We start from the raw sequence: 24,963 nt of genomic DNA, 5'->3' as shown, positions 1-24,963 counted from the left end.
AAACAGATCTTGAGAGCACTAGCATAAAAAGCCACCCAAAGACTGTCTCCAGGCGCTCACTCAGGGATGTTTGCCTGTACCCAGGAGCTCCTGCTCTCATTCTGGGGTGGTTTTGTTTAAAAATCCCTGGCAGCGGAGCTGTATTTCAGGATCATTCCCTTTAAGAAGCACAAATAGGATGGCGCAGATGCTCTGCTGCAGGCTGGCACATGCAGCCAGTGCTCTCCACCGCGACACGCATCAGCTTAACGCAGGACTGGTCCTCTTCTGAAAACTTCAGCCAATTTAAGACTCCCTCATCCCCCTCCCTCCGACTCCTGGAGTTTTCCAGACCCTGGGAAGGCTTTCCTTTCCCCTTCACCAGCGCCCCCAAGAAGGCTTGTAAGTCAATATACTAAGCAGAGGAGCTAGGAGCTGACTGTCTCTTACCTTTGGTTTTAAAAGCAAAGTTACAGTACTTGCAGACATATGGCCTGACGTCTGTGTGCGTGCGAATGTGTTTCTTCAGCATGCTGGGTTTCTTGCAGCGAATTCCACACTCCTCACATACATACTTCCCTCTTCCACGGCCTCGCACATACACATACTCTTCGTTTGATTTGTACCTATGAGCAACAGGTGTCATGATAAAAAAAAAAAAAAAAAAAAGAAGATTCCCACCTCAAAAGTAGTCACAACTTTCCTGGATTAATTCAGCATGTTATTGACACCACCGGTCTCGTTTACCATTTGCTAGCTCTGGGTAATTAGGCTAAATTCAAAATATCTTCAAAAGCTTTTGCCCAGATGCCTACTTCCTCTTCTGGAATATGTTCTTACATCCTACACCTGCTTGTCTGTACAGACAAATAGCCCAAAGTCTGAGATAAGTCACAGGGTCACCCAAACATCCTGATTTTCCCCATCCTCAAACAAAAACTGAGGCACTCATAATAGTCTGAATAAGATATGTCACAGTCCAGCCTGGCTGCCCGAATCATCTCTCTCTCAGCCTGTGCTGTGTTTTAAAATATGCACAGTCTGTTGCTGTACTATGCAAAGTACTGAGAAAATACATCCTAGCTAAACCTCTTGTGATACAACCTTTCCCACCCATTGCAACAGTAAAAGCCATCTGAGAAGACTCTGATGCCATACTGCAAGTTGTGGTCCCTGCACAGACTCTTGCTAGAATGAGACACCCAGAATGGACACAAAGAGAAGAAAACATCCGTTTTTAAAATACATTGTGCTAACACTAAATGTAAACACCACAGACTCCAGGCTCTTTTATCTTTGGCACAATGTCATGACTTAGGTTTACCCAAGAGAATGAGATTGGTCATCCTTCCTTCACATTGTATATTAATTTATTTTCTGTCCACGCATTAGCGCATAGGGAAGGCTACATGATGGGGGTTTGAAAAATATTTGTGAGTCTGAGACAAATCATTTAGCCTCCTGTCATTTAGCAAATGGAGTCTGTAATTTCCTGTACTTGCAGCACAAGAAGAATAAGGTAACATGAAATTGCTCCCCTCGGGTTTTTAAGAGGCCAAATTTTTGAAGCGTGGTACTTCTTGCAACTCATTTTTCTATCCAGTATGAATTATGTCTGGTCTTCAGAAATCTCCAAACATCCACCTTTGAAAATCAGGCCTTCTAAAGCATCTTAATAGGGGATCCAAAGACACACAGCACCATTAGTCACCTTTTAGTATCTTCCCAATAAAGCCTATTCCAAACCAGAATGGTGAGAAAACAGCAGCCAGACTGAATAGAAACTGAATAGAAACAGCAGCACTAGGAATATCTTGAGCACTTATTTAAGTGAAGATATAGTAAGTCCTAAAAAAACCTATGTATTTATAATGCAGAAAAAAAAGATCATTTAAAACTGAGTAAAAAATACACAAAGATCATGAATCCAGCCCTGAACTGACAGAATGATAATGGCATGGTCTGCACAGGATGCATCCAAGAAAATGCATCCCCGTTACCCACATGTGTGTATTTAAAAGCAGGTAAGTCACACTGCATGAACCCCTTCATCTCCCACCCAGCCAGAACGCACGTGGCCTTGGCTCCATTTTGTTTCATTCACTTAGGAAGTGTACAGGCAATTTTAGTTCCACATGGGTGTTTGGGGGATCTAATACACATGAAATTCAGAATAATCCTCCTGGGTGCCACCTGGTAGATGTGAGTTCTGGACTAAACCCTTCCTCTCCTGCCTAGTCCTGGTCTCTCCGCCTCAAGGTCTTATCTGTAAGAAGCAAGCTGAGCCACTTCTTTTCTTCATAGGAGAGATGTGAGCAGATGCTTAAAAGATGATGAGTTGCTCATGCATTAAAGTGATGAGGTCACAAACCTCCTATGCAGGTTCAGACACAGACTAGAGAAGAAAAATGGGTGTCTATATAGCCTCAGTCTAGCCTGAAATACCAGTAGCAGCACCAGCATAACCAGGTCTCAGTGTCCAACAGCTACATGTGGGGGAGCAGCTTGTATTTCTGTCCTTCAGTGTCAGCAGAAGTTCTCCAGACCGTAACCAGAGTCATCTGGTAGCCCAGATACTTTATTCTATCTCCTGTAACTGAAGCTACAGCAATGCCATCTACCCCGTGCCTTTCCGCCCACCAAAGTACCCCAACACCAAAACCCCTTCATCACAAGGTTCTCATTATTTGGCCAGAGGGGACTGAGCTGGTGTCTGAAGAGCACACACTGACTGCTAGCCTCCACCCCAGTATGTCCAGCTATTTCTATTTAACTGTACAGATACCAGGCTACACATAATTAATTGTTAGGGATGGCCAATGTCCCTTCTTCATTCAGTCAGTGACTTAACACTAAAGCAGCAAAAGCAGCAAAAGGAACCCAGGAATCCTGATTTCTCTTCTGTACAAATTTGTATTTGAGGCTTCCTTCTTGCCCTCCTTTCATTCTGTCATTATGCTGGTAATCACCTTGTCATTTAAAAAATGAAATTGCTCCTTTATCAGCCTTGTACTTGCACTACCCTTAATTATACTCTCACATGGAAATCTCTGAGCAAGTTCTTTGTGTCCAACAGTCCCTTCATCAGCCTCATTAAAGCTATCGGGGCTGGCTTTTCCTGGATAAAAAGGGACACGTGATTTAATCTGAAATTAGACATTGCAGTTTATCTGACACTCTGTGAGACTGAGCCATCCTTCAACACAGATATTTTTCTACAGCTCCCTGATACAATGTGTAAAACACACAGGGAGAGGAGAGAAACAGAAAAAGAAAGGTAGCCTACAGAAATACCAAACCAAACAAGAAGAAGCAAGCAAGGGAAGTGATACTGCCACAACACAGAGAGGGCTGCTGCAAATGCCATCTGTCTACATCGAAGGCTATAATATGTTTATGGAGATAATTACTTCAATATGACGCTGGTTTCTTTGTGGATCTAATACGCTCATATGATTTGCATCAGAAAGACAAATCAATGACAGCTCACTTCACGTGAAGATTTACCCTGGACAAAGGATCTTCCTGCTCCGTAACATTTGCTGTAACCAGATCCCTCTAATATCCACAGTTGGAGTTTGTGTCAGCAAATCTGGGCTTCTCTTCCAGAGCACTGTGGAATTCATAATCCTGTAGTTAGCAACTTACACCTCCTACGGTGTCACAGCTCCCATCTAATACTGAGATGATTTGAAACCCAGGAGGTTAACTGGCCATAACGAGCTCAGAGACTAATTTAGGAAATAGTTCTTTCAAACAGACAGACAAGAAGATAAAAATTCAGTTATTTATTTGATGCATTTTTTGAAAGGTTATTTGCTGTGTTCTGCTAGCAAATGCACATCTGCTGAATTTTGTGCAACCACTACAAACACTTTTCAGAGCAAGAGGAACTGGCACAGCCATGGCAGCATTGGTGCTCCTGTAGACAGTACCAGATTCAGAGACTTGATGGCCCCAGAACAGGCCATCACTGTCAGGAGTCACAAGAAACCCAACAATGGGAAAACATGAACCTGGAGAAAGCTTTGTCTCAGCTCCTTCCCTTAAATTTAGTTGAAACCTAAAACCATGAAGCTTTTATTCCTTTGCAGGCTTTAGGAGGCTTAGTTCTTGGTATTTGCTGTTACAAATATCTGACTATCCTTTTTAGCCACAGACACTTCTTTTTTTTTTTTTCCTCAGTGCTGTGAGCCACATCCAAAATCCTCATGTGGCTCAAAACCACACGATAAAACCTTGGAGAGCAGAGGAGGAAGGAAGTTTGGTGGTTCACAGGCAGGAAGGGAGAGCAGGTTTCTGGGGGACTCATTGCTTCACTATGAGACACAGTTGCACTGAATCACTCTGTCTCTCCCCCTTTCTACAACTGCCAGGAATTTACCTTGCCCTGCAAAGTCTTTGCCAATGTGACCTTGCTGGTCACAGCCTGAGTACAGCAGCTGCACTTACCTTATTTGCAAGTCACAGGTAGGCAGCCTGATTTTGTGAATTTCCAGAATTTGAAGCTCAATAATGTATTACGGTAAGGAACACCCCTGTTCTTTCATTTTGCAGCAACTGAACAAGTATTTCCTCGACTGGTTTTGACATTTGTTAAACTCACTTGTTTGCTTTTTGGATTTCTGGTACATAGTAACAGGAATCAGATATCTGATCCCCTTCCTGAGCCACTGCATTAAGTTCACAGTCAAGTGAACTGAGTAGCTCCGGTTGTTGCTTTTGGTGTAAGTCTTCTGGTTTTACTGACGGCCCATTTTCTCTGTCATCAGGCTGCCCACTCATCTGGCTTGGTTAAATCCTTCGCAAGTTCCTGACAGTCTGCCCTTGTATTAACTAATCTAATGCCACCTGAAAAATTTGCCAGATCGCTAATAGATGTGTAACTATTATAATGTCATTAATTACTAGTAAGTTTATTGCCTTTCTCACAGCTCCCCACTAGATGATTAGACCACTTCTTCCATGGTGACACCTGCAATACCCACTCTGAAACTGCATGTGCAGCAGAAGTCCTTAGCCTTACCCATTGCATACCCTAGGGAAACACAGGGTGGGAGACTCTACAAGACTGCAGCCTATGTTATGTTAAGGATCACCACACACAGAGGTGTGTCCTTAAGCCCAGACAGTTAACTATGAAATCTCCCTTAACTCAAACCAAGCAACAGCAGAACAAACAGAAGCATTTCTTTACAAAATCCAGACCAGACAATGTCATTTCCAGGTTTATAAAAGCATCATAAAACCTTCTAAGTATCCCAATTTACCAGACAGGGATATTGCACCAAGACAAACAACGAACTTCCAAAGAATGATACAGCAAGAGAGAGAAAGAGCTGGGTATGGATATGAGAGGACCTGGCACAGAAATCCCCTCTTCCCTGTCTGAAGTAATGGATCTTCTGCAAACAGCACTTGCCAATCTCCAGTGAAACTGCAGCAGACAAGAGTCTGAGCTGAATGAGAACCCACGACCCAGACTGGACACATGCAAGAAGCCTGGTATGATGGTGTTACTATGAACATCATCTTGCCCTTGAAGTAGGTATCAGCAGCTCAAGTAAGATTTCACACTGGAAGAATTACACTACCCTATCCAAGATGACCAGCTCACAGGCAGCAAACCTAGGGCTCACTGTGCTTTGTAAAATATTGGGGCAGGGACTATCTTCTGCCACAGGCACCACACAGTGCCTGAAGCAATAGGACCCTCATTTTGAGTGCACTCTAATTCAGCTGACAAATCAGGATCGATCCAAAGATAAGTAGCTGGCTTGGACTTGTGGGGAATCTCACAGAGGCTGAGGGGTATTAAATCTTCCCTTAATCAGCAACACATGCTGCTGGCATGGGAAGAGTGGCTGGGCAGCCACTGCTCCCATCCCCACGTGCTGCAATGTCTCCACTGCATGGGGTTCTTTGCCGATCCAGAGGAGATGGATGGATGTGACTTATCAAGAGTCCTCCCTCTTACAGAATCATAGAATTCTTTAGGTTGGAAAAGACCAACTATGATTGATAGTGGACAGCAGATTAAAATATTACAAACACAGCTCCCTCTCAGGACTGCTGCTGGGATCAGCTTCCTCACGCATTTCAGGTCCGTGGCTGCTTGTGGCTGCAGGATGGAAAGGCAAAGCAGAGAGACACCACGGCAAACTTGCCAACCACAGACACTTGGTGTCTGATTTGAAAACCTGCAGCTTTGATTATGTCTCTTCCGCACAAGGAGCAACAAGAAACACATGGAAAAACAGCACATCTCATCCCTGAGTTTCTGTGGGCATTCCAAGTTTATTCACAGAATCATAGAATCATTTAGGTTGGAAAAGACCTTTAAGATCATTGAGTCCAACCATAAACCTAGCACTGCCACGTCGACTACTAAACCATGTCCCTGAGTGCCACATCTACATATCGTTGAAATACAACCAGGGATGGTGACTCAACCACTTCCCTGGGCAGCCTGTTCCAGTGCTTGACAGCCCTTTCGGTGAAGGAATTTTTCCTAATACCCAATGTAAACCTCCCCTGGTGCAACTTGAGGCCGTCTCCTCTTGTCCTATCACTTGTTACTTGGGAGAAGAGACCAACACCCACCTCACTACAACTTCTTTCCAGGTAGCTGTAGAGCGCGATAAAGTCTCCCCTCAGCCTCCTTTTCTCCAGGCTAAACAACCTCAGTTCCCTCAGCCGCTCCTCACAGGACTTGTTCTTCAGACCCTTCACCAGCTTCGTTGCTCTTCTTTGGACACACTCCAGCACCTCAATGTCTTTCTTGTAGTGAGGGGCCCAAAACTGAACACAGCACTCGAGGTGCGGCCTCGCCAGTTCTGAGTGCATGGGGACAATCACTCTCCTAGTCCTGCTGGCCTCACGACTTCTGATAGAAGCCAGGATGCGATTGGCCTTCTTGGCCACTGGGCACACTGCTGGCACATATTCAGCCGGCTGTCGACCAGCACCCCCAGGTCTTTCTCTGCTCGGCAGCCTTCCAGCCACTCCTCCCCAAGCCTGTAGCGCTGCATGGGGTTGTTGTGACCCAAGTGCAGGACCCGGCACTGAGCCTTGTTGAGCCTCACACAATTGACCTGGGCCCATTGATCCAGCCTCTCCAGATCCCTCTGTAGACCTTTCCTACCCTCAAGCAGATCAACACTCCTGCCCAGCTTGGTGTCATCTGCAAACTTACTGAGGGTGCACTCGATCCCCTCTTCCAGATCATTGATAAAGATATTAAACAGAACTGGCCCCAATACTGAGCCCCGGGGAACACCACTTGTGACTGGCCGCCAACTGGATTTAACTCCATTCTCCACCACTCTTTGGCCCCGGCCATCCAGCCTGGTTTTTACCCAGTGAAGAGTACACCCATCCAAGCCAGGAGCAGCCAGTTTCTCCAGGAGAATGCTGTGGGAAACGGTGTCAAAGGCTTTACTAAAGCTGTTGTCTAGGTAGACAACATCCACAGCCTTCCCCTCATCCACTAAGCAGATCGCCTTGTCATAGAAGGACATCAGGTTGGTCAAGCAGGACCTGCCTTTCACAAGCCCATGCTGACTGGGTCTGATCATCTGGTTGTCCTGTATGTGCCATGCGATGGCACTCAGGATGATCTGCTCCATAACCTTCCCCAGCACCGAGGTCAGGCTGACAGGCCTGCAGCTCCCCAGATCCTCCTTCCGTCCCTTCTTGCAGATGGGTGTCACATTTGCTAACCTCCAGTCAACCGGGACCTCCCTGGTTAGTCAGGACTGCTGATAAATGATGGAGAGTGGATCGGTGAGCTCTTCCGCCAGCTCCCTCAGTACCCTTGGGTGGATCCCATCCAGCCCCAGAGACCTGTGTGTGTGTCTAAGTGGTGTAGCAGGTCACTAACCAACTCCCCTTGGATTATGGGGGCTTCATTCGGCTCCCCATCCCTGTTTTCCAGTGCAGGGGGCTGGGTACCCTGAGAACAACTGGTCTTACTATTAAAGACTGAGGCAAAGAAGGCATTAAGTACCTCAGCCTTTTCCTCATCCTTTGTCACTATGTTACGCCCCACATCCAATAAAGGACAGAGAATCTCCTTAGCCCTCCTTTTGTTGCTAATGTATTTATAGAAACATTTTTATTGTCTTTTACGACAGTAGCCAGATTAAGTTCTAGTTGGACTTTGGCCCTTCTAATTTTCTCCCTCACGACATCCTTTTAGTCCTCCTGAGTTGCTTGCCCCTTCTCCTTTTTTTCCTGAATTCCAGCGAAAGGTCTCTCTTCAGCCAGGCTGGTCTTCTTCCCCACTGGCTCATCTTTCGGCACATGGGGACAGCCTGCTCCTGCACCTTTAAGATTTCCTTCTTGAACAATGTCCAGCCTTCCTGGACTCCTTTGCCCTTCAGGACTGCCTCCCAGGGGACTCTGTCAACCAGCCTCCTAAACAGGCCAAAGTCTGCCCTCTGGAAGTCCAAGGTAGCAGTTCTGCTGACCCCTCTCCTTACTTCTCCAAGAATCGAAAACTCTATCATTTCATGATGGCATATGATCATATATTCATATATATGGAGGAAAGAAGTAAAGTATAAACAACCACATGCTCCTTTGAGAAAAGGTGACATTTGATGGCTTCTATAACTTGTATTTTTAAAATAAAGTGAGATGTGGGTATGTGATTGGTTTATGAAGAGCAAGGATTGGCAAGAGACAGTACGGACTGGCAGGTAAAGCAATAGATGAGGATGGAGGAGACAGGAGCAAAATGAGACACCTTCAGATGCAGAACAGGGTACCTAGACTGGCTAAGAGTCATCGCCATCTCCAGCTACTGCAAGTCTATAAAAGGAAACGCAGCTGGTACTCAGCTGTGAATTTCCCATATTTTGGGATAAACCTTTCCAACCCAGCAGACATGGGCTAAATTCACACTGTTACTGGATACTAACACTAAAGGAGGAAAACTTACAGATTTACCCATGCTATCATCCACATTAACTAAACAAATATAATTAAAAGTGTTACTCAGATTTTCAGGGCCAGGTCCCAGGTGTGATTCAGGTCTTTGCAGAGAAGTACACACTAGATCAAGCAAACCAAAGCCAGGATTTACTGCTTTCCCTTCCTGGACCACTTGCAGTTGGGACTAACAACTGCAGAAGCATCCCCTGGACTATGAAAGTCACCCTGGTGAGATTATGAGCCCACCTGTATGGAAAAAGGCATGGTGCAAATAAACATGGTTGCGGGCTTCTCCTGTCCATCCTCCCCAGCCCTGCCACACTGAGAGAGGACGTCAGTGGGGCTTGGGGGACCTGCTGAAAAGTGAAGGACTTGTCAGGAGGGCAGGAGCAAGGAGATATTCCTCAATTTTTGCAAGTGTTCTGGACAAAGCCTTGGCAGTGTGACAGCCCACCAGCATTGGCACCAAAGAGCAGGTCTTGCCATGCTTTCCCATTGAAACAGGACATTACATCTCTGCATAAAGTGAGCAGGATCACATTCTGTCACGGGTAGTTGTGGGGCAGTGCCTTAAAACTCACCTGTATTTTTTTTTTTTTTAACATAGATATGACAGTGAGAATCATCTCTAAAACGAAGCCCTTTGTGAAGATGCCATGCCAAGCTCAGAAGAGGAACTTTTGTTCCAAGCCCAGAGCTGCTTTCCAGGCCCTAGGCTCTATAAAACTTCTGTAATGACCAAGCAATGAATACTGGTAGAAATACGTAGATCAGTAACTCATTTTTGTAGATGTAATTTTACCACATAAAGCGGGAAGCTTTTCACAAACACACTTTTGTGATCTTCTTCTATGTGTTACCAGTTCTGGACTTGCTGACATTTTGTATTTATGTCTCATCCACGTACAGAGCAGCACACCAACTATTTGTCACCTATCAGGAAGCATCTTTATGAAATAGTTGGAAAGCATTGAAGAAGAATGCATTATTGCAGATGGAAACCCCATTTGCCTACGTCAGGAGAGGCAGCAGTCAAGGATATCATGTTGCTGTTTTTAAAATCTACCAGAATTGACTAATCTTGCTTAGAGAACTGAACAGGTAAAGTTACATGAGCACCAAATATTGTTATTTTTATATCAAGTCATATCAAAAGCAGATCATACTTTTTCAGAGAAACCCTTTAAAGCATTTTGCACAGGAATGTTTTTAGCCTCACCAAAGTGCAATACCTCAAAGAGGAAGATGTTGCTTATGATCATTCAGTCTGTTTAGGTAAAAAGAGGTGATGATCAAAGAACCATCAGGTTTCTTGCATGTAAACCCACTCTGTGCTGTGCGCCATGAGGTTAGCCATCGACTGGAGGACAGGCACACCATTCATACAGTCACTAGCGCATGTAAAGCGCAGGACAGCATGTCTGCTTGCATGGAAACCAGTACTCTTTGGCACTGCTTGTGCCCCACAAAGCAAAACATCCCCTTGGCTTGCCAGCAATGCTGATCTCCACAACTGTGAAATGCAAATCAATTCAGCAAGAAACTCTAAAGGCAACTTCAGGAATAAATGTATCCTGCTCATTTCCCCTCTGCGGGAATGTAAGCATAGATAGAAGGAGGAGGAATGTTATGGCACTGCAAAAAAAAAAAGATCATACAGGACAGCTCAGGCCTAAGTTACTCTTTCTGCTTTTTATAATATCCCTGGTGGGTCCTCACAGCTCAGATTTTACCTAAGGCAATTTTCCACATTTCTTTGAATGGGAAACAATAAAGTGGGTGTATCCCCACAGTGTGCTCCTTGTGATCACAGCTCTGTCAGCACGACCTCAGTGGCACTGGGGCTGCATGGGACATGTCAGCTGCTTCAGAAGTGATGCTAGCACCATGGGTGGTCAAGGCACTGTTCAAAAGCAAATCAGTGATTCTCCAGCCTGCCTACAAAAAATGAACACTGGCAGAGCCCATATATCATTGAAAAAAAGCCAACAGAGTTGCTTCCTATAGCACTGCCCTGTGACAAGGCAGCCAGACCACGGGGAGGTCGGTGTAGAAACACCAAGTCAAAGGAAATCTCTCTCGATGTGATCACATCTGGGACACTGTGTCCAGGTTTTTGCATTTCAGAATTCGAATGGTGCCAGCAAACCAGATAAAATGGGAATGAAACAACATCTCTGGTGAAGGGAATGGATGCAAAGATGAATTTGGGAGGAAAGTATACAAAAAGTGAATGATTCAAACATCATACTGAACCATAGACAGTAAAAGGTCTAGGGACAGGCTAATGATCTGGAAAAGATGTACGTGATGGTCAGGATGGAGAGACATTTATTATTGACAGTTATCCCAAGAAGTACAGAGTGAAACCAAGAAGTGGAAAATTTAAGATAAATATGAACATAGATAGGCAATGTCTTTAAGTAGGTTTACCCTGCACAATACTGTGGCATGGATTTAAGCAGTATAACACCTCCTGCAGGTTCAGCCTTTAAAGCACCTTTCACTGGATACAGCTTCTTGCTGTAAATTCACTGGAAGAGCTGACAAAAATGTTGACACCTCTGTAACACACACAGAGTGGTCTCCAGAGGTAGACAAACAGCCAGAGTGAAAGCAATACAGAAAATATGCATAAAAAACCCAAATCCGCACAAGAAGCTTTTACTAGCATAAAAACACAAGCCAGAGAATGACTTTTAATGGCATTTCTCCATCAGCAAAAGCAAATCCTTTTGCCAGTAGAGCCTATTTTGATTGAAGAAGTGTTGTGGGCTACAGAGACAAGAGGATCTGTGACTGCATGAGCTGATCTGCACCAGGAGGACTGCTCCACCAACAGCTGTATCTGATCCCTGATCCTGAAGCTGGCCCTTGAGCAGTGTGGTATGTCCAAGACAGACCACGGGACTTCCTTCAGTTAAATTAATCCAACACAGAGCAAGCACAATACCAGCAAACATTGTATATGGATGTAAAACTGCAAAACTAGTGCAGTTTTGTATTATTTCTCCAAACATTATGCTTGAGTGAAAGCTTGATTCAATTTTGGGTTGTGGCATCAGACCTCTTCTAGTCTATTAGAAGTAAAATTACAGTTATACTCATTATGGCTCTATCTGCTGTTATACAACTTCAACCTCTCTACTCTTTAATCATTTAATTGTCATTGCAAACCACTATAAAAACACATCTATTTCAGAAAAAAATCAATGTAAATAGTACTACGCTGCTTTATACAAGCTGAAAACCTGGGTTTGATTCCTAAAATGCAATTAGAGATTAAACCAGACTAAAAAAATGAAAGTACATTCACTGCAAGGTGCATTGTCCCTGCCAGGTGGACAGCTTTAGCCACCTAAGCATGAAGAAATGTGGAATTATATTGTGTGTACTGGCTAATTAGTCCCTTCTGGGCTTCCCTTCCATTAAATCCAATTGCAAGAGCAGAGAGGTAATGCAAAAACTTCCAGAGTCTCTCACTTCTTGTTTAACGGTTGGGCCACGTGTCCCTATCCTCAGAAGATGCCACGCAAAAGTCAAACAGTTATTGCAGAGCACATGCAATGTAAATACCTCATCCTACCACCACAGTGGCATAAACAGGAAAGAAAAAAGAAAGTAATTAGCCGCTTCAGTGTTTTGCAATGACAGGGACATGATGGCAGCATCACAAAACAACACGTTTGCCTTCCACCTCTACGTGCCCATTTCCAAAGATTTCTCTATATGTTATTAGAATAAATTAATGCTGCATGACTGCTAACACAAGGCTGGGCTTTTTTTCCCAGCACCAGTCAGACAGGTTAGGCCACAATACAAAAGTCCACATGGGTAAGCACGCACACTGTTCCCAGGGCACTGTTCCAACATCACCTTTCCCTTTTGAAGATCAAATACAAATAGAATAAAATACCAGATAAAAAAAAAACCACCACCACAAACTCATACAGCTGATTCATAAAATATTCATAGAGAAAGTCTAGCATGGAAATCCCCATAGATGACCTGTCTCAATCCCATTTCTTCCTCCTCCACCCCCATCAGAATTGATTAAACAATTTCCGGAGAATCTGACATTAATGACTCCGTCTGATTCTAAGTGACTCTCATCTGACACAGATACTTCTTGTTCTCAAAACAGCTCTTTCTGCAACTATTTTTCTAAGTGTTATGAATGATTCTGGATGCCATCACTGTTTTAATTATAGGCTGCCTTCTTGTCCTTCTGTTGCTTGTCACGTCAAGGAGGAAGGACTGTGTTTAATGGCCTTACTTCAGTGCTTTATTTCTCAGTACTAACTGCACTCCCTGCAGTACCTGTATTTTTCGAGGCATGTTAAGGTCTCTAACACTTGTTAGTCCTAAACAGATAATCAAGTTCTTGAAGAAATTGTTTTGAATTGAGGTCAATTACAACTCAAGAATTATTTCAAATTGCACTGAGGATGTTGAACGGAAATATCCAATGCAAGAAACAAGTGCCTACATCAATACATTCTGCCCACTACTCTTGGTGCATGGTTGTTAGCTCCAGGATCTATCCCCCCTCTCTATTTTGAAGTTGCTACCAATATACTCTAGAGTTTATATTAACACAGTTACAAACATTCAAAGAAATTATCATTATGAAGATTTGGCTTCTGAGATGCATAAACATAAATGCATTTTGTTGGTGCACTTCTGTGTGCCTGTACAAAGAAACACCCTTTTTTGACAAAAGCACGCTTTTGGGGTACACACACCACCTCATTGTTCAGGTTGGATACCACCACATTATATCTACCTCCACATTTATTTCAAGCAGCTTTTTTTCTACACCATTTACTGAAAGGTTGATGCTGTTAATTAGCATTTTTTACGTTTTCTGACTTTTTCATTTGAGAAGCCGAATTTTCAGTATCCCAGCAGAAGTCCAGTCCTTTTCAAAGTCAAGTCCATTCCTTACAGTAATCTTGATTGGAGACGGTTATTACTTACATGGGTAAATACTACCAATACTTCAGTCTCTAATTAGTCCATTTATTAACTGCTGAAATGCACATGCTACAGAATTAAGTAGATCTGTGATGTAACAGTCAGTGGAGTCTCTCGATAGCCATATTCTGGCAAAAAAATCTGCTTTCTGGAGTGACACTTTCCTGTGTCACTTTCAAAGTTTATTCCCTTTGTGGATTAATTTTCTCTGGCTTTCAATCCCCTCCTGGTTCAGCTGAGGTACCCAGAGGATGCTCAACACCTCTGGGCCTGATGCATGGGCTGGTCCAGAAGATTTAATTTTTGAGGACTTCTTCCCTGTCTCCTGAACACGGTTGTCTCCTCCTCGAGCTCTCTGCGTGGTGCCTGTCCATTCTGAGGGGTTCACGGTGCTCTGCTTGCTCCATTTTTGACCCAGGTTTTGTTTTTGCCGGACACCATGTCATTAAGATGCAGCACAGGGGAGTGCTGTTACCAGACTGGCCCCGGTTACCTAACACGAGTCAAGGTGAAAAAAGCTTAATATTCCTGCCATGGGACAAGGTGAGTAACCATTGACTCCAGTGACTATGTTACAGAAATGCATTTTCTCTTCTGTCACCACATCTGATACAAGCCTTCTTGTTCTCCAGGCCTATTAGAAATGAATAAATATCCCATTTACAACTTACACCTCAAAGTGGGTCTTGGAGACAGGGACAGGTACAGAAAGAAATCACTGCTGCCCCTGTATGCTGTCCATTGCTACATTGCTTAGTTTTAAATTATTAAAAAGTGGAATTTCATCATTTCACTTGAGAAACAAACTCAACTGACACTTTACAGAAGGGTGCATTGGAAATCTTTTCTAGTATTCTGTCCAAAATTATATTTATATTGTTTCATCCAATTATTGCTTAATCTTCTGCAAGTAATTCCTCTGCTTTTAGAGATCACTGACCCAGAAATGAAGCTATCCCATCCACGGTCACTGGAATTACTGGTAGGAAGGCAGGCAGGAAAAAAAAGAGCCATCTACTGGCTTTTACAATAAATCTGTAGTGTAGCAGTCAATTTTGTAAGGTCTTTAATATAGAAAACATATTTTATGCTCAGCCTGAATGCTAATTGCTTTTGTGGTGAGACTTATAAAGCTGATACCTAATAAGGTTGGTTGCTTCTCTGTTAAAAAAAAAAAAAAAAGCAGTTTTTTAGACTAAAACACTGTTGTGTTAAAAAAGCCAAATTTCTGCACATAAAGAAAAACAGTAATTAAGATGAACACCACACAAGGGAAATTTAACTGCATTGTTCTGCTACTGCTCTGGAGCGAGGCACTCTGAGCCTGGCTCCCCTGTGTCCCGCTCCTCGTGTGATTATTTACTCCTCTGCAGTGGGAGTACGAAGGGGGTACAGCACTGCTAGATCCGAATGGTGCATTTGAAAACCACTTTACGCTTCACTAAGCAGGACAAGAAGCAGCAAAGAAACTGAGACTGAGATCAACAACATCTACTGTTAAGTCATGTTTCCTAAGCTTATTTCATGTACTAGAAGTAACCTGCTTGCCAACGTTACTGGAAAGCTATAAGCTGCAACATGAACAGGCCAAGTAAATGGCAAAGACGATCTCAGTAATAACAAGGAACACTCAGGAGTTAAAAGAATTGAACAGACCAAACTTACGCATCAATAGTTTTTTAGCCCTGAGTTCAAACCTTTCACCAAAATGATGCCAGAGATTGTTTTATCCATATCAGCAAGGTGAACACAGCCTGAAGCAGCATTTCCACGCTGGTACAATGGACTGGCCAGGGCTGTTTGCCCATGCTTCTGGACATTTGTGTGAGTAAGTCCATCAGCCCTACCCCAGCCTGGGCTGATTTAATCAATCCAGACTTCAGGCACTTCTGTACTGGGTTTCATTTCACAGCTCAGACACATCTCGGAGATGTTAACTGCTGTTATCAAGTCTGCACTCCAATCTTGCCTCAAGACTAAAGTGTCTTGACTCCATGCCTTATGCACTATTTCTAATTTCAGTATATATTACAAATAAAAAAAATCTCTGGATAAATAAATCATAGAATGAAATAAAAGATATTTTCACTTAAAGTTGCAAATTCCATTAATTAGAAATTAGGAAATACTACTTATAAGTTTGTCCACTTAACCATAAGTCTTACAGGTCTGACTACAACTTTGATGATGATCTTTTAGATTTTGTTTTTAATGTTGACAAGCTTTGGAAGAGATGTGATACGACATTTCCAAATTTTTATTTTTTTAACATCAATAAATGCATTTTATTATGAACATTTCTCATCACTCAAATGGGCAATGAAGAGCATTTTGGCATTCATTAGAATAGATGAGACATGAACTGCAGTCAGAGCTACAGAACCTAGTATTTTAATAGCATTAGCAACTTGAAGACACTTCCACTGGCCAAGTGCCCTGTTCATTGCTAGCGTCCTTGATGCTGATGGCAGTGGATGTCCTGTCTTATAGGATCCTTGTGTTTCCTTACTGTTTGGCCAGGCTACCTACTTAAATCCCCTGAATACTCCAAGTGAGAGAAAGGAATTTTCAGCCATTCTTATTTGAGTAAAACTTGTAAAGTATTTCACAAGATGAAGAAAAGGTATTTTCTGGTGCAGCTGACTCACTCAAGCAAATTTCAAAAGCTCCCTGCAAGCAGTGGAGATGCCACTCCTTTCTCTCAGAGAAGGCTGCAATATAATACAGGGATCACTGGTTACTTCCAGCTTCCCTTTAGTATCAGTCAACTCTAGTAATGCTAATCATGTTATTATTAAGATATGCACAGACAGAATAAGGACTGATTCTTCTTACAAATGAGCCACAAAAATGGCTCAGACTAAACCCGTTCACTGATGGATGTGTGCTTTGACACATCTGTTTTCCTCTTGTTGTCTCATGGGGCTTCAGCCCATCTTCCTTACATGTAAGCTTATTTCTGAAAGATTTTCTGAAAGACTTTGGTAAGGATGCTTTTACAGTGACCTCCTACATCTTCATTCCCACTGCTCAGTCAGCAATAGAGTTTGGGAGCATCACAGGAGGAATCCATGAGAACAACAGGAACAGTGAAACAAAAGAAAACTTCCTCTCAAGTTCCTCCACGTCCACCATCACACACTGGAGAAGTTTTCCTTGGGGAACACAGTCTTCCTCTCTAGTTTGTATGAAGAGGCTACAGCGCTCAGCTCTCAATGTAGGTGTATGGGGGCTTGGGAGGGGGATGCTGTTCAGGAACTGTTTTTATCCCCATCCTTTTGTTACTTAGCAATATAAACCCAAACACTTCTCCTCCAAGTGTAGAAGGCTTCCAGCAGCTCCAGCAAGAGCCCTGCAGGGAGTATTGAATTTCATTCACTTCTTCACCAGCGACATGAATACCCATCCATAAACTCCTGGCACAATAAAAACTGAACGTCTAAGACTGCCTGCCATTAACAAAAACACAAACCCCACCCATAAGGCAGCCTGGTTACACTTTGAAATAACAGGAAGTGCCTTGATTTCAAAGAATCTTGGACACAAACCTGATATCCTGCACATTATGAAATAACTTCTTCGAGACAAACGCTTGATTTCCAAATGTCTTCACAAGACAGCCCAGACAACCCTACTGCCAATCCCATGCGAAGCTTCAGCAGAAGCCAGGGAGCTGGTTGGAAGCAGCAGGGTGTTTTTGCAAGAGAAATGGTCCCCCTTGGAGTCTCAAGCCCTTCAGAAAGACTCGGGTGAGAAGACGCCATGGATGGGACTGGCATCAGCAGCCAAGTCCTTCAAGATTTCTTGCAACGTGCATTTCCTTGTGCTAACCTGCGGCTGACCTCGAGATGTCAGAGCACCTCTCCCTGCTAGCAGGATCCTGGGGGTTTCCTGCCAGCTGACTCTTCCGAGTTACGCACCTTGGCTCTGCTGACCGCCAGCTGCTGGAAGGTGGAGGGGAATAGACCGGTTCCACCGAGTCTGACACTTCCCTAAGTGAGGTCCAGCTCCCCAGTGAAAGCTCTTAATAAGTAATAACAATAAATAATAATAATAGACCAGATTTATTTCTATAGCATGGAAGCCAAAAAGCCTCTGGCTATATTGAAACGTAGTAAAGAAAAGCAAGTCCAGCTGCCTGGTCCCTTTTTTCCCCAAAGGTAACAAAACTGTATACAAAAGCATAGGAAAGACAACCTGAGAACCACCAGTAACAAAAATACTCAGTATCACTTTCTGGTCTGTTCCTGCCCTTATCACCACTGGGTATTGATGGTTGATCAATTTCTGATCTCCAGATAAAAAACACCACTGACAAAATACCCAAAGCCACTTAGATTATTATGACATCTCAACATCCCAGAGGATCTAAATGAACTGAGCTTAGATTATCACCTACAAGTAGACCATCACATCAACCCTCATTCTGCTCTACAGGACCTAAGTGTTGTAATTCTGTACATTAGTCTGGTAGATGGAGAAATGCTTCAAGGAAACGCACACCTCAGACTCGTCCCAGGCCTTTACCCATCCTTCAAACTGGATCCAAGACAAACCAGTTTCTAAGAACTGATTCCATTATTTCTCGTTTCCTGTCTCCTGTCAAGGCCAAGCAAGGAAATGAGGACTATTCCTAAGGAGGCCTGAGATACCATCAGTCCAATTGTACAGCAGGAACACTAGGAACTGCATAAGAAAGTTTTGTCCTACCAAATTTCAGACTGATCCTAGACAGGTAAGAGATTCCAGATGAGCTGGAGTGAAGTGTCTTGACCCTCAGGCACTCATCTGGACTAGTGGGATGAGAGATTTTAAGCCCTACTCGTCTCTAATAATGATGAGGAATCACCGACCCACGGGGAGGACCCGTGTTGTGAAATCCCTGGCAAGAGGCAGTAAGTCATCAGTCCCACTGAATCTATGAACGCCAGGATGTTCTTTTAGTGTTTCTACAACTAAGATATGGGCCCCAGTCCAACCTGCCCTCAAGCCAGTGCGAGGGCCTGGACATGGGCTGTAGGCAGGGTCGAGCAGAGGCTTGCTTTAGGCAGCATGAACTGGGTGCATGCATCGTAAATGAATCCTTGACCAAGCGACTGAATTCTTGCCAGCTAGGCAGCTCGCTCCTCCAGTGCAGGCACTCTGAAAGGAGTTTGGTGACTACTATTCCCACATCTGTACAAAATCACACATCCCTAAGGACCCTCCTCTGTCAGACGTGCAGCCTTCAGCAAAGTTTCAGCTGCCCCGTGGCTTTCCAGGGCCACTCGCACAGGGTGAGGAGTGCCTCTGAAAGTGCCCCTTTCCATCTCACTGCTCCTCCCCAGGGCATCTTCAGAGTCAGAATTTCTGACTTCAGCAACTGAAAAAAGTTCGCAATTTCCCTCTTCTGCTATTGCTGCAAAAACCAAGACAGCCCAGAGAGAGGGAGCTGGATCCTGCTCTCTCTTGCACATAATCAACACAATGATTTAGGCAGCTCCAATCACACATGCAAAGCAATTGAAGGAAACAGGGCAGCACAAGGCTAACTAGGGGTAGAGCCTTCATTACCCATGATGATGTGTGAGGAGGTGAGCAGAGCCAAAGCTGTGCTTGCAGGACCTACAGTTCAAAACCCTCATCTTTTAACTTGGAACCAAAGCACATTAGATACCACAATTATTGAGGAAAAAATCTGGAAAACCCATAATGCTATTTTCCCAGTCATTTTTCTGCAACTGAGCTTAAAAAAAAAAAAAGAAAAGAACCCAAACACCTCTTTCTTAGGCATCTGCTTTTAGCTGGTGCATTAGATAATTGCTGTGCAGAAGTTTCAGTGTATAATGATTGTAATAATAATAAAAAATACGATTATGCCAAGAGCACATTCTTCTGTAGCTTAAGCAGTATCTGTGCATGCCCCAAGTAATTTCTTTTAGAAGTCCTAAATATTCTTCAGCCATGGATAGTCTCAATTACATCCTGCTAGTTTTAGAAACCATTTCTACAGATACAGTTTTACAACTTCAGATAACAGATCTATGACATGCAAATGTTTTCATAAGACCCAGTAGCAAAGCGGTTCTCACGGGACCATCATTCAGCACAAACAGCCAATGCTGGTCTCTCTGCTCCAGCAGGGAGCCCCCACTTTTCAAGGATGCAACGCAACCCCCTGCATTCCTGCAAGGGCCACGGGATCACGCTGGCCTGTCTGTTCCCAGATGTTATGCCACGCTCATGGGTGAGATCAGAGACACAAGCAGCAAAGCAGCTGGGAAATGAGTAAGGCAGGGATGCAGTCCCTTAATCGCCGGCACGGAGTCACACCGGCAGCATGGATTTCTCTCCAAAGAATGTGGAGCTGGTGGGAGGAGGAGACTGGCTCCCAAGTCACTGATGGAAAACGCCATGGGTCTGGCCACCTCCCCTGTGGGTTGAAAGGGACTGTGAAATAATCCCTCCTTGGAAAGTTTCCCATGGAAATCTCGCAGAGATAACACACAGAGAGAAAAACATGCCAATGTTTGTGTGTGCAAATGGCAGAAGATCATAAGGTTTGGCGGAGGGGGAGAGTGTTTAAACAGGATGAAAAATATATATTAAAAAAAGTCCCCTGAGAGCCCCAAAGTCTGCTGGTGACGTTGAAGGGCTTTCACTTTGAGTCTCTAGCTCAACATTCAGCCCAAAACAGTAGCGGCTGAAAGCTGTCACGGTGTGGCAGTTTTCTGGTAGCTCATAAGAGAAAGAAGCTGGTAATTGCAGCTGAGCTCCTATAGACTGTGTCTCTGCACTGCAGAGCGGCTGCTCTCTTTAGCTTCCCTTCACGGGCCAGAACGAGTCCCCTTTGGCCCTGCCAGCCCCCCTTCTGCACATAGTGACTTTGTTCCCCAGTGCTGCAGGTCCAGTACCTTGCACACATAAAAGAAGAAAATTTTCCAAGACAGGAACCCTATTATTTGTATTAACATGGTGCCTACAAGTCCACTATGCAGGCACTGCACACAGAATAAAAAACTGGTTTGTACCCTATAGAGTTCCCGCCCCAAGGATACATGAAGACACAGCAGATGGACACTGGTGGATAATATGGGAAAACAACAGGATGGCGCTGGATGGTGTGATGGGCTGGGATGTCCTGGCACAGCAGCCTAAATGTTGTCATCATTTCTGTAGACATCTCAGAGTAGAGGTGAATTGAAGGAGGAAAAAGAAGGTTGGCAGATGTTTTCAGAGAGCTCTTTCCAACAGGGAGAGTTTGAAAACATTAATACACAGGGAGTGGAAAGCATTGCTACCATTCAGAGGCAGGAGATGACATTTTTGTGATCAAAAAGAGACAACAGGTAGAGTGGTGCTGAGCTGTGGAGCATCTTCTTAGTGACACCAGCTTGTGTCTGACGTGATAGGGAGTGAGCAGGCAGTACAAGAGGATGCAAAGAGGGCTCTATGTGGACAAAGCACTAGGGAAATTACTTTTTCCTTCTATTTTCCAAAATGGACTAAGACAGACCCAGATTGCCACTGTCAGCATGCAGAATAGGATATAGCAAAGGAATTGGATGAGCGTCTGATGAATTTTGCTTCTATACATGGACAGGAAAGGTTGTATGCGAGAGCTGTGCCTGAAGTGTTGGTAAAATGCAAACACTTTATGTTTGCATAAAGCCTGAATGTACCAGGGAAGAGCCCTGCAGAGACAGAGCTCCCCAGATAACAGCGGGAAGGTGGTGTTGTCGAGTGCAATCATGCAAAGGTGCTGAGGATGGAGAACTTGCAGCACAGCACATTTTTTCCAGGTTGAACTTGAGCTGATGCTTAGGGCAGGGTTCCCCTCATTTCACCTCAGTCCTCTCCAAGCTGCCTACCCAGGCCAAATTAGCCATGAAGACGGGAATACTCCATAGGCAGGAATACTCTGGTGGCACTATCCTATTTACAGCTGCTGGTTTTGCACATGTTCATCAGAGAAGAAGAAAGTCAGGCTGCATCACCTGTGCTGCCTTTCCACAGAGGGATCAGTTATGTGACAAGGGCAAGCAGCTTGCAGCCCTGTCCTGCCGCTAGAGAAGCTGTTGCCCACCCAGCAGAAAGGCTGGGGTGCTGGCAGCCAGAATAACCCCCAAGGAATGGGGAAGAGATCTCCAGTCCCTCCTTCAAGATGAGCTGCCACCTGGAAGTGGATCTTGACAAGCTCAACAGCACATGGCTTGCAGACAAGACCCAACCTATTTGGAAGTGTGTTACACTCAGGGGAGTAAAGACCATTCTCCATGTATTTCAGGAAACTCCTTCCTGCACTAACACTTCCAGATATTTCCCTTTAAAAGAAAAAGATTGAAACATCACATAAATCCCTGCCCAGAACTCTTTATATTTTGCATGTGTGCAAGGCAGTCTGTCAAATGTGCCAGTATATCATGCTCAGTTTTGCTGAGACCAAAATATATTCATTTTTATCTCCAGAAAGTTACAAAACCAGCCATCCTTGCTTATCCTATGATTGTGGCACTTTTCCCAAGCCAGGGAGTGACATGCAGGCTTCTGGGGGTCTCTCATGTGCACGTCTTCATATGGGACACGTGGGCTTGCTTCCAGCTAAGAGTCTGCTGGAAGACATGCTGCTGTCCGAAGACGAGGCGACACTAAATCCTGCAAGAATCCGAGGTGACTCCTCCTCAAAACCACTCATCTTCCCCTCTCTTAGATAAACATCGAATGGTAGGAGGCTGCCAACAACCACCAGCGCTCATGGGATCACCATCCAGCTGGGAGTTCCCTTGACGGGGACATCTGCAGAGGAACTTGAAGCCATCTGATCCCAGGCACAGTTCACGAACCCACTGCTCCAGATGTGACCTTGGCTGCTGGAGGCTTCGGCGGTTCTGGTGACACGACTCACACTTCTTAAGAGACAGCAGGAAGGCCACAGAGACTGTCTGTGCAAAAATAACTGGCTGCCGTTACTGCTTACACGTCCTCTGCTCTCCAGCATTTCTGGGCTGTGCAGGAAAAGGAGGACCATGAAGTCCCCTTCTGAAGGAGGGGGGGCAGAGTTAGAAACTATTTTAACTTGCTGCTCTTCACTGCAAGAAATAAAAACTCCCTAAGCTTCAGCAGAGAGACCCAAGCGTGTTTTATACCACGGTACTCTGGAGAGTTGCTGTGCTGCACAACAGTGAAGCACCATGGCCCAGTGGTGCAGGGTCAGAAATTACAGTGACTTTCTCTGTTGGTAAAGTCCAGCTGCAGATTGCAAATGTTCACAGTACAGGACTGGCATCTCCCAGAGCTCTTCTATTTTCGTAGACTGTTGCCACCTGCAAGTACTCTTTGCAATGTATTAGCACTTTCTGAATTTACCATCAGCATTAATGGTGCAACCATATAGTAGGGCCACAGTTTTCTCTCTTGGATGCTGCAGGTGAGCTTATTAAACTCATACAGTGATATTCACATAAAGGTCCAATTAGCACAGGCACAAATACCCACAGTTCTTAATGACTGCAGCAAGCTCTGCCCATTACTCAGCACCTCGGAAGATTAAGTCCTTCTTTGAGTGATGAGCTCAGCTTTCAGCTCATCAAATTTAACTCAAGATTCAACACATGAAGAGCTGAATTCATAATAAATTATTGTTATTAATGATACTTTGCAGCACAACTAGCATGTTTCAGCTCCAAAACTCAAAGCCATTCACAACCTGGGTAAGCAGACTAATTATCCTTTATTTGTACTGTGACCCTACATTCCCACATACACAGGAGATCTCACTGCAGTTCTTAACATTATACCATTTGGGGAAAGAAGGAAAATATCCACAAACCAAGGCAATAACAGAGCCATGCAAAAAAATGACTTCCCCCCCTACATGGTACACTGCCTGAGTAAGCACACAGCAAACATTACTCGGCCTTTTTGATTTCTTGTGAAAAACTTATCAATCTTTAGCCTAAACTCCCCAAGGCTCTCCTTTATCTACTGCATTTCTCTAGCAGCACTACACGCCCATGACACCTGAAGCAGGGACCTCGTGCAGTACAGCATCCCTCCCCAGTGACTAACTCCAATCACCTGACAGCCTCCAGGTCTCTCACCCCACAGCAGCTCTCCTGCCAAGCAGACGGCTGTATTTTTAGTAATGAAGGTCTTTGCTCAGTTCACATTTGGGAATGGTTCTGATTTTATCAAAATCAGCTTGCAGGCACAGGCTGCTCTGGCACACTTCAGACCAACGCTTTGCAGATAACCCCATGCTTGGAAGCGCTCTCTGGTCTTGTAAGGGGACTGAAATACATACAGTTGAATCTCAGAAGAGTGGCGTAAGTGCTCAGCCTCTTGCAACCTTGAAAACCACATAATTCTGCCATCAAATAGTTTGTTTAAGTAAGAATGGCAAGAAATTCACAAACATTGAAAACCACTGGTTTAACTGCTGATCTAAAACATCTGCAAGAAATACTTGCTCTTTGAAAGCACTGCTACTGTGCTGCTAACCCAACCAAGAGTTACACAAACCAGTTCAATCATGTCCGGGGTCTACAAGAAGCCAAAGCACCCAAAAACCAGAAAGGTTTACAAAAACTTGGCTACACGCATCTGATTATTCCCCTACGTTTGACATACCAAGTCCTGAATGAAGTTTAGAGACAACAGCACCCAAGCATTCAGAAACACATGAACTTCCAAGAAGCCAAGCCACCATGCACAGATGCCAGGTGAACATCATCAGGAGAGTTAGCTAAGACCCTGCCTGTAATCTCACCTGCTTCTAGTTTTTAAAAATCTTGTAATTCTTGTCTTATCTCTACACCAGCACAAGCAGCAAAACAGAGCAGCAAAAATATCTTATTAGGTCACATTGCCTTTTGTCTGAGGTTCTAGACACAAAGAAGCATGCAGTTACAGTTAGTTGGGATTCATATTTTTCAACGCATATGCATGACTTTCTCACATGGTTCTAAAGAGGGACACCCCATCCCACCCTCCCTTTTCATTCAATTGATTCTGTGTAACTATCTGAGCAGCAGCAGGTCCTTCATGACCGGGAAATGACTTAAAACACTTGCAGTGAGTAATCACAGCTTT

At 44.2% G+C, this 24,963-nt stretch overlaps 1 protein-coding gene across 7 annotated transcripts in view; it reads right to left on the bottom strand.

Annotated features, from left to right (window-relative positions):
• HIVEP3 (HIVEP zinc finger 3) overlaps nt 1-24,963 on the bottom strand; it is a 276,534-nt gene that overhangs the window by 26,154 nt on the left and 225,417 nt on the right. For all 7 annotated transcript variants that reach the window (XM_052811190.1, XM_052811191.1, XM_052811195.1 and 4 more), the window contains one exon: nt 430-605. In XM_052811190.1, the coding sequence (XP_052667150.1) occupies nt 430-605 (176 nt within the window). The remainder of the gene's footprint in view (nt 1-429; nt 606-24,963) is intronic.

Source organism: Harpia harpyja, chromosome 16 (assembly GCF_026419915.1).
Source record: "Harpia harpyja isolate bHarHar1 chromosome 16, bHarHar1 primary haplotype, whole genome shotgun sequence".
Taxonomy (NCBI): Eukaryota; Metazoa; Chordata; class Aves; order Accipitriformes; family Accipitridae; genus Harpia; species Harpia harpyja.
The sequence above is the reverse complement of the archived record's forward strand: the minus strand, read 5'-3'. Positions and strand labels throughout refer to the sequence as shown.